This window comes from Denticeps clupeoides, chromosome 16, assembly GCF_900700375.1.
Source record: "Denticeps clupeoides chromosome 16, fDenClu1.1, whole genome shotgun sequence".
NCBI classification, from domain to species: Eukaryota; Metazoa; Chordata; class Actinopteri; order Clupeiformes; family Denticipitidae; genus Denticeps; species Denticeps clupeoides.
In genome coordinates, this window is record NC_041722.1 from 2,642,755 (window position 1) to 2,656,750 (window position 13,996).

General features: G+C 44.0%; 1 protein-coding gene across 2 annotated transcripts in view; it reads left to right on the top strand.

Moving 5' to 3' along the window:
* The window catches only part of cd276 (CD276 molecule), a 75,939-nt gene that overhangs the window by 43,492 nt on the left and 18,451 nt on the right, over positions 1 to 13,996 (top strand). For both annotated transcript variants that reach the window (XM_028957098.1, XM_028957100.1), the window contains exons 5-6: positions 4,181 to 4,315; positions 10,636 to 10,674. In XM_028957098.1, the coding sequence (XP_028812931.1) occupies positions 4,181 to 4,315; positions 10,636 to 10,674 (174 nt within the window). The remainder of the gene's footprint in view (positions 1 to 4,180; positions 4,316 to 10,635; positions 10,675 to 13,996) is intronic.

The window sequence follows — 13,996 nt, forward strand, 5'->3', positions numbered from 1 at the left end:
CCGTAAAATGGCTGGTGTGCTAGCGCTGACTGGAGACCATTATATGGGACATGATGTAACCATGGCAATAAGTGAAGGTTTGTCTGCTTCGGCCTCGACGCTTCATCCATTTTCTGATATCGGTGCAAGGGAGCGGACGGGCCCAATCTCTGTGATTGCGCTGTCTGACAGACAATCTGAGTGCTGTTGATACTTTGGTGAAAGTACTATTCTGGAGGGACTGTGAGTCTGGACACACCTCATCGCCGGCAGGGGCTGTGTGCCCGCTGTTTCACGCTCTGATCTCGACTCCCGCCCTCTCCTCTGATCACTGTTCAGAAAGCTTGGCACCTTGCTCCTCTCCCTGTCTCCTGCTACTCATGCACGGACAGGGCCTGGCCAGCTCTTAAGGCCAGACGCACAATGAGCCTGCAGGGGACGAGTCCGTAATTGACATCCCCTTTCTTCTCTGTATCCCCTTCACGCTGCGAATGAGGCCCAGGCTGCTGGGAGTCTGGCGCTGGTTGCTCTGGCGACCAGCTTTATTCCAGCTTTGGTCACAGTTCCGGCCGGGTGGTGGGCAGGTAGATCTCGGCTGACAGGCAGAAAACGAGTAAAAGAAGGGGTTGTGGTCCGCTGGGAGGGATGGGTTGGAGAGGCGGAAAGGGACAGACCACTTTGATCTGGCTGTCTTTCAGCATGGGGAAGAGGGGCGATGGGCCATGGACTCATCTGAGCTCTTCATTTCTTCCTAAGGTGGCAGAGTAAAAACAGACATGTTCTGAGTCAAGGAAAATCTCGACTCAGGCCAGCTCCCCTCAACACTGACCTGTCTGTAGAACAGTGAGGGTAACAGGGGCGGGGCTTGTGTTATCCACAAACCACATCCTATTACCAGTATGAACTGCAAAGGCCTCTATCATTAATGTTTCATCCTCATTATTATGCGTAGCAGGGACCCACCCACTGGGGGACGCACGTGACAGTCTCAAACCAGTTAAATGGGGAGGGTTGCTTCAGGAAGGGCATGTAAAAGTTTTGCCAGGCCAACTGACTGGACAACCGAGAGAAGATAATGCTTATCAGGATCAAATAGAAATACAGATGTCCTCGATTTGTTATGGTGTATTAAAAAAAAAATGTTGTTTGGTTATGGAATGTGTCATTTTTTTGGTTCAAAGCCAAATTGTTTGTTAAAAACCATTCACACCAACTGATTAATTGAATGTATTTGTACAAATGTATTATGTTTTCCAAATTTCCCCATTTTATGATTTCCTGGCAAGATAATGTTTCACTAAGGTCACTCTGACATTGAGCTAGGGTCAGGTCCAGTTGAAGGTCCAGTTTTGATGCCATAATGGTAACAGGCTGAGCAACGACAGACAAAATGGCAGACCGGCAGGTCCTGTTACATCAGACCCTGTCACAACCCTGACATTTTATGGGTAAAATGCAAATACAAAATGTATGCTGTTCTTCCATAAAAACATGATGCAATGGCATGATGTGTTTCTCATAGTGTGATATGTCTACCATATGACTGAATGATCTGATTCAAGAATGAGATCTTTTCCCAAGATTCCCCTCTCATGTCTCCAACAAACGTTAAAGGACTAAAATAGCAAGGCTACGGGTTGTTGCTTTGTAACAAGTTAACCTCTGAGTCCATGTAGTCTATTTATGCCACTTCTACAAGGTCCAAATCTGGTGGAAAACTGGTGCTAGGTCTTGGCACCTGGGCCGATTGTTGAAAGATTGTGAAGTTGTGTAATGTTTGAATGCATTTATTTCCATCAGGAAGACGTACTTGATGCCCTCTCGTGTTGAACTTAGTGCCATAACGGTGGAGTTTTGGATACTCTAATTACTAATTAAGGAACCAACATGCTCAAGAGCCTGATCATCTGGCTTTGAATGTTTTAATTATTGCCTGACTCAAAGGTTATCCATCATGCACACCACTCCCCATGGCTTTTAAGATCAGCCATCCTTGATGTGAGGTGTGTGGCTCGTACCCCATGTCCACTTGTCACTTTTTGCCAGCGGTCTTTTGTCACATCTGTAAACTGTTACCCTGGACCCGGAAAGCCATTATAAGACCTTAAAACCTTTAACCATCTGGGGCAGCAGCTCAGCCCAGGCTAATCCATCCATACCTCACCGGAGAGACGAGAGGGAGCGGGGAAGGTGGGGTGGGGGGTTGGGGGTGGTAGGGGAAGAAAGAGGAGGAAGGAGAGACTTTGGTAAACAGAGCCATTAGAGACAAATCTATTTCAGAGGAAAAGTAAATCACATCATCCAACAACAGAAGAAGAAAAATACGATCCCCTGGCCCTCTTGGGCACCGACATAGAAATGATAGCCGACTATGGCATTTGTCTTTATCAGGTGGCCCTGAGGGAGGGGGACAGAAAGGGATGGGCTGTAGGAAAGCGAGAGACAGAATAGAGGAGGTGTGTAGCGTCTTCACTTTCGTAATATGTTCATCCACGCTCGTTATTAACTTCCTGCGTCTCTACGTATTCTTCGTCAGAGGCCCATCAGCGCCGTCTTTGTTGCCGTTGTCCGGCTTTTGTTCCTCTTTTTTGTGGTGATCCTCCATGCATTTATCAATAGCCTCAGCTTGGTGCTAAACACTTGCCTGGGAAAGTTCACGTGCCGCAACGGGCGTTCATCACCGCAGTACGACCTTTTTTTTTTCTCTTCCGCAGACGCGCCAAGATTAAATTATTGATGGGAATATTGCTGATGGTAACAGGGCACAATTGCTGTACACACAGGAAAAATGTAGTATTGATCTGGGCATGGTTGTGTGATCAATACTTTTTCCAATGGTCAACCGTAAGAATAATCATGAAAGCAACTCGGACACTACAGTTCCTATTAGTGATCGCTGCTTCATACTGGAACGTGCTCTTGTCCACTTCCAAGACAACCACCCCTCTTCTGCATGTCCTCATTATGTGAGAGGGAAAGATTTTTCTTTTTTTTCTGTCCCCAGATAAACAGAACAATACTTCATATTGACCTCCTTTCGACTGTGTATTGCCAACCTCCTACTAGACAGTTACAGAAGCTCTGTCATTTCCCCTTCTGTGCCAGTTCATTTTCAGACTCCTGCTTCTCTTCCTTTTTTTCCCTTTTAAGTTATTTTCAATTATCGTCCTGGAGCAGGAGATGTGGCTGTTTGCTATAAATCCAAGATTTCGACTATTTAGCTACAGCCTCCCGGTCACTGGGAGACACTCAGGGGAAATTTCAGCAGGACTTCTCTATCTTTACGTCTGGCTGCTGACCAGTTTGTTGTTGCTGTTCATTTTTCGAATTTAGCCAACATCATGTGAGTACAATGTTGAAGATTTATCTTCCATTTTTTGTGGGAGCGGTAGAAATATCATTCTCATAATGTGAATGTTTATACCATAGCCCTTTTTAATCCGCCTAAATTGCAGCTTTCAAGAAAATGTAGAGAAAATGGAAATGGAGCGAGAAAACGGAGTTTACACGAAGACAAAATAATTAAAAAAAAAAACACTAAAAGAAAAAGATAGATTACAACATCTTCTGACAGATTAAATCCTTATTTAAGCTTATCACCAAATCAGCTGCAGTGAATCAGCTGATGGTTTCAGACAGTTTCAGGCGGCCTTGCTGCTTTACAGACATGGTACAGTGAGGGCAGAGTAGGCTTCAGTTTAGACAGTACTGATTATTACTTGCTGAGACAATTCAAAGGATCGGTTCTCTCTGTCTTACTGTTTCAGAAACTGGGATATGGGAAGAAACTGTGCAAATAGACTGTATGCATAAAGAACTTGACTTATTTCAAACTACAACATAATTATGGCTCAAGGGCCAGAATATAACCAGAATGCAAACATGCAGATGCTGGAGCAGAAGAATCTAAGCGACATAATTAATCTTGTGGGATTTTCTTTTTATGCAGTGTTTAAGAAAGGAGAACCAATGAAATGGTTACAAGGTCATTTGTGCCCAAGGCTCAATGATCCAGATCTACACTATCCCATAGAAGATGGTAGTTTTAAGTAAACACGTCATAATTCCCTGCATCTATTTTATCTCTATGGGGCTTCAATACACTGAACATTTAATTAAATACATTTAAACACATTGTTGTTTTCTTTAATCTGGCAAAGATCATGGATATTCTCTCTCTCTCTCTCTCTCTGTGTTTCAGGTCAGAATGCTGTGTTCCCTCCGGTGGCTCTGTGGGTGACGGTGGGGCTGGCGGTGTGTCTGCTGGCCCTGCTCATCGCCCTGGCAGTGGTCTGCCGAAGGAAGATCAAGGAGAGCTGTGAGGAAATGAAAGCAGGTGAGGTTCCCCGCTGCCAGGCACTGTGTGCGTGTGTGTGCATATGTGTATGCCTGTGTGTGTGTGCATGTGTGTGTGGAGAAAGGGAGGAGGGGGGTGTAATGCACCATGTCTGGGTGAATCCAGTCATGCTGAATCTCATGCAGCCAAATATATAAGTGACACACTGAGCTGTTGAAGTTCAAAATGAAGCCGTTGAATTGCTTTCCATAATTTATTTGAGGAGGGGGTCCTTTGTGTCAGTTGATCTCCTCACTTCACCCTTCGGATCCTTAGCAGAGTACCAGGATGGGAGAAAAAGGTGAGTCGGCTCCAACAGGCATTGAGGAACCGTAACCTGAGCTAACGGGCCGGAGCTATGGAGATGTCACCTTTTCATGCCACTGACCTGGACTGGGTTGAGCTGGTGGGCTTCGTGAATAATGGATGGGAGCCGGTTTCCTCCAAGGACCCTCATCTAAATGCAGAATCATTATAATTTTCCCCAAAACCCTTGCGGAATGGACCACCGTAAATGAAATGCATAATTGTGACATGCGAGCTGCGGATCAGGGGGAAGGTGAAGGAGACCGGGGGCCGGGCTAGAGAGGAATGTCGGATTGTTGCCGGGCGGATCTCCTTCTGCAAGGAATGCAAAAAAAAACCCAGACGGTGTTTACGAGTCAGGAATCCGGTCTCCTGGACGCACTCCTCTAGCTGCAGGAAGTTCATTAAGTGGCGCCTGGTAATTAGCCACCCAGAGTAGCTTGGGACTGCAAAGGCAGAATGGGAACAGGAGATTTTTTTTTGTTGTTTTTTTTTTTTTTTTAAGCCAGAGAGAGAGAGAGATGCATTGTGGGAAGTGTTCATTCTCTCTCCCATAATGAGATCTGCCCAGAGTGAAAGAGACATTTAAATAAAGGTCACCTAGTCCCTGCGCTCTAAAAATAAATGTGTAAGCGACAGAGACTCGGCAGCGCCGAGTAAATAGTTTGGTGTAACATATGAGATCTGGTGAGCTGGGAGATGGTGACATAATGCATCCTTCCCTCCGGATAAGGGACCCGGCAGGTCGTGACCCTGTCTGTCTGCATTTGCAGTCTTGCCGGGAGGAGAGGTGCCAGCCCTCCGCGGAATAGACTTTAGTTAACGGGTCACCTGACGTCTGAGTAAATGAGATGTGTGAAGTCAGTCAGTCATTCGCGCCCCCGCCCCCCCTCCTGCTGTTTGGTTATGCGTCACATGGTGTCGCAAATGCATTTTCTGCTGATTTATGCAGACATCCAGGTAGACAGATGACATACTTACAACATTGCACTTGTCCACGTGTCCATTGATTCTTTAAATATGTATTTTCCCACATTTGGGTTTCAAATGGAGTACAAGCAGGAGAATAATTCCCTGATTTCTTTTTTGTATAAGCGTCAAACCCTGCAGTTACAATACTCTACTACATTAATGCATTGGTTATGATAATGATTACATCATGACATTGTTTAATTAATTGATACACAGTATTCAACAGGACAGCTACATGTTGTAATATTACTACAATACTTTGATGGAATTACATAACAATATATTTCTGTATTGATTAATTTGTCCAGCAGCACATCACCCTAAGATTCTTTCCAGTATATTTCACCACAGAACCAGTCATGTCAATTATGGCCGATGATGGTAAGAGGACATTGATGTCAGTGTGTCCCCAAAGAACAGGAACTTAACCCAATATTATCTGAAAGACATGGTAAACATTTTCTATGACTGTTAAAGTGTCCCAGGCCCAATATATATCAAAGCATTTTAAAAATAAAATGTTTATTTTTTTTACAAACCTGGACATTCAGAGTATGTTATAGGGACATGGAGAGTGGGCAAAAGTATCCAATGTACCAGAATGGGCTTCAGAAGCCATGACCCTAATTAGGTTTCAGTGGTTATGGATAGTGACGGAGTGTTCTAAAGGTGACTGAGCTTGCAACTAAACAAAAATGTTCATTTATTTAATGCTACCCAGTTAAAACCCAGTTAACATAAACATTCTCCCTGTTCTATCTGACTGTCCAAAAGTTATATTTTTAAGCTCAGAACCCTTGTGTGCAACATAGATCTTTTTGTTGACTGCGCTGCACCCACTGACACTGCAGCCGGTGCTGTAGGAGTGTGGGAGGCAGAAAGGTGAACTCTAATTGAGGTTGTCTTATCTTTTAATGGTGTTCCCAGGCCCAGCCCTACTCTCATACTGACGCCAGCCCGGGTGTTCAGAACCAGTTGCACATGAAGTAACTCATAATATGACATGGTGAACAGGTGGAGCTTAACAGGAAGGAACAGCACGCAGAATTATTGTAGGTCTACTGGAAGATATGTTTGCCTTACTTTCCATGCATTTGTAGTGAACATTTTGCTGGACCCTGCTTGCGTGTGGAGAAAGCTCTTTGGCCAGAAAAATTCATTCATTTGACTGTAGTTGTGTGTGTTGCTATTTCCCCTATTTGCTGGTAGACTAAATGTTTATTTCAGATTTTCTTTATAGTTAAATGAAAACAAGTATAGAAAAGACGTGAACAGAGATGTTTGCTTAGACATTATTTCTTAAATCCATCCAATGCAAATACAATATTAATGAATCCAAAATCGTAGCGATTTAACAACAGCACAATGATTTCTGCAGAGCTGTGCTAATGCAGCCAACCATCCAAAGAATCTTTCCTGGAAGTCCCTCACATCCTCAAGACACAGTTCATGTTTAAATGAGCGTTATGTCCCATCTCAGTCAGCCGCACTCAGGCGTGCAGGACCCCATGCTGATGACCCTGTTCTGAAGGTCCCGTATTATGGGCTGGAAGTGAAGATGCATTACTGCCTTCACGGTGTCTGCAGTTTCTATGATGACAGTGCACACATACCCATTAATCATTATCATTATCATCATCCTCATCATCAAAGTGATCATAATTTTTAAGCTTAATATAGATGCTTGCTAAAGTAAACATGTCCATCCTCCCAGACACCCACAACTCCTTTCGCCTTCTGTTGACTCATGCTGGTGATTCCTGGACAGAGTCACAACCTATACATTGCACAGTTACTCAGCCAATCAGAATGGAATGTTCATCCAGACTATGGTATGAAAATATACACTGCTTAATAAAATAAATTGAACACTTAACACAATGTTAATCCAAGTCAATCACACTTCTGTGAACTGTCCACTTAGGAAACAACACTGATTGACAATCAACTTCACATGTCCCTAATAAAGGCGTGGTTCTGCAGGTGGTGACTTGTCACGTTCCTAAGTCTAGGGGTCTAAGAAACGCAACAAGGGTGTGGAGAGGAGGAGGTCCACTGTTACACACACAGCCAAACAAAGCATACAAACAGTTCTAACTAACAGGTACAATAAAACAGCGGACTCAGGACAGCTTACCAACATCATTACAGCATAAAGGAAGGGATGCTCCAGCGGGGACAACTCAAACATGCACAAAAGTTAACAAAAAGGAACATAAAGCTAACAGGCTAACAACAAAGGCGTCTATCACACAAAGCAAAAAGACACATGAATGAGATGCCCAACAGAGCTCCTTGCAGATCTCCGTGGACCCTGGGGACCTCCCAAAAGAGTAAGGGCCTTGCAGACCCTGGGAACCATCTGAAGTCTCTTTATATAGGTGGAGGTGACCAATAGGCAGATGGTAGGTGGAGCTGGTAGGCTTCAACTCCTCCCATGAAGTCCACTTGAAAGAGTCTGCCAAATGCCATAAATGTAAATGTAAATGAGACAGGACACAAAAACACAGCCAGCCACACAGTCCAGGGATGTAACATGATTACAGACCACTTCTGACTTCCTATGCTTTCTGGCTGATGTTTTGGTCTTTTGAATGCTGGTGGTGCGTTCACTCTAGTGGTAGAATGAGTCTACAACCCACACAAGTGGCTCAGGTAGTGCAGCTTCTCCAGGATGGCAAATCAATGCGAGCTGTGGCAAGAAGGTTTGCTTTGTCTGTCAGCATAATGTCCAAAGCATGGTGGCGCTACCAGTACATCAGGAGACAAGGAGGAGGCCATAGGAGGGCAACAACCTAGAAGCAAAACCGCTACCTCCGTCTTCGTGCAAGGAGGAGCAGTAGGCCCTGTAGCCCTGCAAAATGACCTCCATCAGGCCACAAATGTGCCTGTATCTGCTCAAACGATCAGAAACAGACTCCATGAGGATGGTATGAGGGCCGATGTCCACAGGTGGGGGTTGTGCTTACAGCCCAACACTGTGCAGCACGTTTGGCATTCTCCAGAGAACACCGAGATTGGCAAATTCGCCACTGGCGCCCTGTGCTCTTCACATCTGTCACAGAGTACATGTGACAGATGTGACAGAGTCTGGACATGCCGTGGAGAATGTTCTGCTGCCTGCAACATCCTCGAGCATGTCCGATTTGACAGAGGGTCAGTAAAGGTGTGGGGTGGCATTTCTTTGGGGGCCGCACAGCCCTCCATGGGCTCGCCTGACTGCCATTAGGTACCAAGAGACCATATACTGGTGTGCTTGGCCCTGGGTTCCTCCTAATGCAAGACAATGCTAGACCTCATGTGGCTGGAGTGCATCCGCAGTTCCTGCAAGATGAAGGCATGGATGCTACTGACTGGCCCGCCTGTTCCCTAGACCTGAATACAATTGAGCACATTTGGGATATCAAGTCTCGCTCCATCCACCAACACCATGTTACACCACAGACTGTCCAGAAGTTTGCCAATGCTTTAGTCCAGGTCTGGGGGAAGAACCCTTAGGAGACCATCCGCATGGGGCAGTGGTGGTTAAGGTAGTATTCAGAGGGTTGCCGGTTCGAATCCCGGGTCCGGCAAGGTGCCACTGAGGTCCCCACACACTGCTCCCCGGGCGCCTGTCATGGCTGCCCGCTGCTCACCAAGGGTGATGGTTAAAAGCCGAAGACACATTTTGTTGTGTCACCGTGTGCTGTGCTGCAGTGTTTCACAATGACAGTCACTTCTCTTTCACTTTCTCAACGTCACCAGGAGCATGTTCAGGCGCGTGGAGGCCACACACACTACTAAGCCTCATTTTGACTTGGTTTGTCAAGGGCATCTAATAAATGTAATTTTTATAATATTGGTCAGTTTTGAACGATACAGCACCTTCTCTCTTGTTTGCTGTATTTAAGGAATGGATGAAACACTCTGTGATGACTCTGCTGTTGTCTAGACTCAAAAAGTGTGATATTTAGAGAAGATCCTTTTGTCTTGCCTTAAAAGAGAGGTTGAGAGAGGGTGGGTAGAATGTCCATTTCCATATTCCCTTTTGTCCTTTCTGTGCTAAAGACAAGCAACTGTCTCTCACTCTCTTTTTTTTTTTTATTCTTCCACTCAATATTTGTTTGCAGCCAAACAGCCTCTTGGCAGCCGAGTGTAGTTTCTATAGCAATCTGCCACCTTCTCTAATGTATTTTCTCTGAAAGTCTTCCCAGACGATGATTCTGCGTGGATGTATCCATAAATAGCTGGTAAAGTCAGGGAGAGAAAGTAGACGTGTTTGAGAAAGCTGGAGATTTGAATGAGTCACACTGAGAAATTATAACCTGTGGGCATCAGGCGTATGACTGTATTTGCCAAATGCAGCACAGACATGAGCTGCAGGAATGGGGAGACGCATGCACTTGAAACACACACACACACACACACACACACACACACACACACACACACACACACACACACATATATACACAGAGAGACTTGTATTTGATGCCCTGCAGGAAGCATGGCGGTTGTGCGGTAATGGGAATGATGCGCTCTGAGCCACTCTGTGCTCTTATGAAGACTGATAGAATACGGGATCCCTTCTCCAAATAATTAAGTTAGTGTATGCGTGTCTGTGAGGTGATGACGCGAAACCCCCAACACTGCAACATCCAGAGTGTCGTATTGGTATTAAATTATGCGAGTGTGTGCTACATATGCTCTGTTGCACCTTTTTGGAACTGGAGCTATTTTTGGCCTGTGTATCTGTGTGCTAGGTGACTGTCCTGTCACTCCGTGTGTGTGTGTGTGTCTGGATTCAATGACTGTGTCGTAATGCAATTCGTGCTTTTGTGGGGCAGCCGGAGAGGCAGCTGTGAAGCGGAGGCCGCGCCTCCCTTCAGACTGAAGTGTGAGGGATGAGCGCGCTATATCCTTTAATGAACTGTCTGATGAAAGCACAGACAACGCGGCATTATAGCGCTGTGTGCTGCTGCGCACTTTTGTTTCAATCATTTAATACCCCCCTCTTCTCTCTCTCTCTCTCTGTCTCTCTCTCTCTCTCTCTCTCTCCACAGAGGAAGAAGCCAAGGAGCTAGAGGAGGAATGTAAGACAGGTCAGTGAGTAGTCACTGCATATATGTCACGTTGCATTCAGCTTGCTGACATGTTTCACATTTGAGTCAGAATTGGTGATCGTCTCCTGCATCAGAGGTCAACACCACAGAATTAGGATGCAGTTTATTTTATTATTTATTTACTTATTTATTCTATTTTACCCTCAGCCAGGGCTGCATGGTTTAATGGGATTTTCTGTAACGTACAGATGCCTTAACCCACTACAGCTTCAACAGATCATTTTGATCTTTATTGCCCTTTAGTATGATTGTGACCTACCACTGAGATAATTCTTTTTTTATTGGTTAATATCACTTCCTTAATGTCTTGATATTTTATTTTTTCATAAGGTTTATTTAACAATAATGCCTAGTGATATTCACAGTTGCTGTTTGTGCTAAGTACAGTATAGTTTTTAATATTGTCAGTACTGATACTTACACTGCAGTTGACGGCAGCATTGACAGAGGATTACAAGCCATTATAAATAATAATCATATTAGGAAGAAAATTGCATCCTGGGTAAAGTAGTGACACAGATATAATGTTGATCATAATGTTGATCATATGATGTTGATCATAATGGTAGTACTTGGAGAACACAAGGGGATAAATTTGAGCTTTTATAAGCTTTTTATAAATTTCAGCTATTTTGGTTTTGATTACTTGGTATAGAAATGTTGCTATTCTTTCTGTATTATTGCTATACTTTATTATTTAGCATTACTTTAAGATTACAGTTTTCAAAACTTTATCCATAAACATCAGAATTTTCCTACCCTTTCAGAGGATTTTGTGTAATGCATGACTGACAAGTCCTGCCTCTTACTCATCATCATCATCATCAAAAAAAAAACGCTTGATTAATTAGGCTGGATGCATGTTTGCTGTTCAAAGATTTTTTTTTATTATTTATGCATTTATTTATTTCATCCAGAGACTTGCATAGCACAGCACTTTTGGGGTACAATGGTACATGCATGGTACACCATCTGAAGTCATTAGTCATGGGGAATAAGAGGAGCATGGAGATTTCAGCACTGCACTGGCTGCCGGTGAAACTGTGAACGTTGCAGAATCAGTTCTGTTGATTAAGGCCAAATCATGAAATTCAGATTTTTCGATGATGAATCCCGCTGTGCACCATTCTCCACCTTTTTATTGATAAAGCTATATTTCTCTTATGGCTCAGCAAGCTCTAGATTAATTCTGAGAGCAAATAGACCACATCCTCCCTCTGGCAGGGACTGGAGTGGTCAGTATAAACCTGAGCAGCCACCCCTGTGGCATTAACGTCTTCAGGCATCTTCATTTGGCTCCTGCGGTCAGAATGAATAATGCAGCCATGGCTTGAGCGGGGAGGGTTAATAGAATATGATATTAATAATCTGGTAGGTGTGGGCCGGGGTCGGAGCAGGTGGAGCTGCTGGAGGACGTTGTGGCCACTCTGGCCGAATGAGCTGCTCATAAATGTTTCATTTTCTGTGTTTGACTCAAAGGCAGGTTAAAGGTCAAGCACTTTCTGTGATGTCACATAGAGCACTGGGTGTATTACTCTTTGTCCTCCACACACATTGCTTGAATAGTACAGGACAAAATCTCTTAAAAATTAATGTATATCAATATCATTATATCTATATATATTATTGATTACCTTAATTAAAAGATGAGATGTGAAATATTTAATACACACTTTTCTATACATTCAGTTGACCTTCAGTGTAGTTTTGTATGAATTAATATTTTTGGTTAAAATATATTAAGGACAAATATATGAAATATGTGTGTCTTTCATGCATAATTGTTTTGCTCCTTTGTCTGTCAACTTGTTTATGTGCTCACATTTAGGCATCTAAACATAAAGCATTCCATACTAAGTGACGTAGGGAAAATCTTGAATCGCTATTGACAGCAGGCCTCCCCCCATCCCACCACATTCTCTGTGCTGAAGCACACCCTCTGAAGCAGCTGGACATGGACTGAGTGGCTGTCATCGTAATGAAGTGGACTACCATCCACTAACATTCGTCCAACTCTGCCAGAGTGTAAATAAAGTGGTTTTGTCTGTCACAGTCACAAACACACAGATCTTCCGCCTTCATCTCCAAAATAGGTTTGCACTGTAGTTTGCAATTTCTAAACTTACATCACTGCAGGAGTTTCTCTCTGTCTCATTGCTAGCTGGCTGTAGTATTATGCCCAGACAACCAGGCACTTTATGAACTGGCTCTTACACTAAAACCTTCTTCCAGTTCAGACTTTTCATGTCTACATTTGGCCATGTAGCGGTCACACTATTTCACGGATCAATTGATATCATCATTTTATTTCTGATAATTGAAAATTGGAAAAAAAATTCTTATGACAAGGGTGAAGGTTGAACAGGTGTTAATGGTCCCCTACCATGAAAATGAACGCCATTTTACTTCACCATTCAGAGAGCGGCAGCTCAGATGGTCGGATCTTTCCCCTTATGTCATCATAATGGGAAAGGTTGCACAACTTCCTGTCTGCACCAAACATTGTCGTGAATGGTGAATGGTGTTGATGACATAATTTCCACGCATTCCCGCGCAACTTCTATTGGCTACTCTCCTCCCCGTGCCGCCTTTCTCCTCCTCATTAGCATTTAAGAAAGCTACAGAAAATGAAGTTGCGCGTCCTGGGAAATCTCATTGTGGGACTGTATCAAAGTGGCTGTAATTATGCACCAAAGCTGAATTTTAGAAAGAGACTTCAAACACAGTATTAAGGGACCACTAAGATCGACATACAATCAAAGAAAATTTATTTCAGGGGACCGTTAAAGACAGGGGCAGTGGTGGCCTAGCAGTTAAGGAAGCGGCCCCATAATCAGAAGGTTACCGGTTCAAATCCCGATCCGCCAAGGTGCCACTGAGCAAAGTACCATCCCCACACACTGCTCCCCGGGCGCCTGTCATGGCTGCCCACTGCTCACCAAGGGTGATGGTTAAAAGCAGAGGACACATTTTGTTGTGTGCACCAAGTGCTGTGTTGCAGTGCATGTTCACTTTAACTTTCACATGGCTGCCCTCTCTTATAACATTTTATAACGTTTACTGAAAAACAATTACATTTTTGACTAGTTTCTTTCACTTATATTTTTACACAGATTGGTCACATGTTTTAGCAAGTCCCCTTTAGTGGGTGATTGGGCTTATTCGAAATGCCGAGCCTTTATCGCTCAGATATCAGGGAAGCCCGAGGAACTTTGCGCTCGTAGTTTTTAGACCGTGCGACTGATCTCCACATCGCTGTCCTGTATCTCGATGCACTTCGCCTTTTCACGCCTCGCCTCTG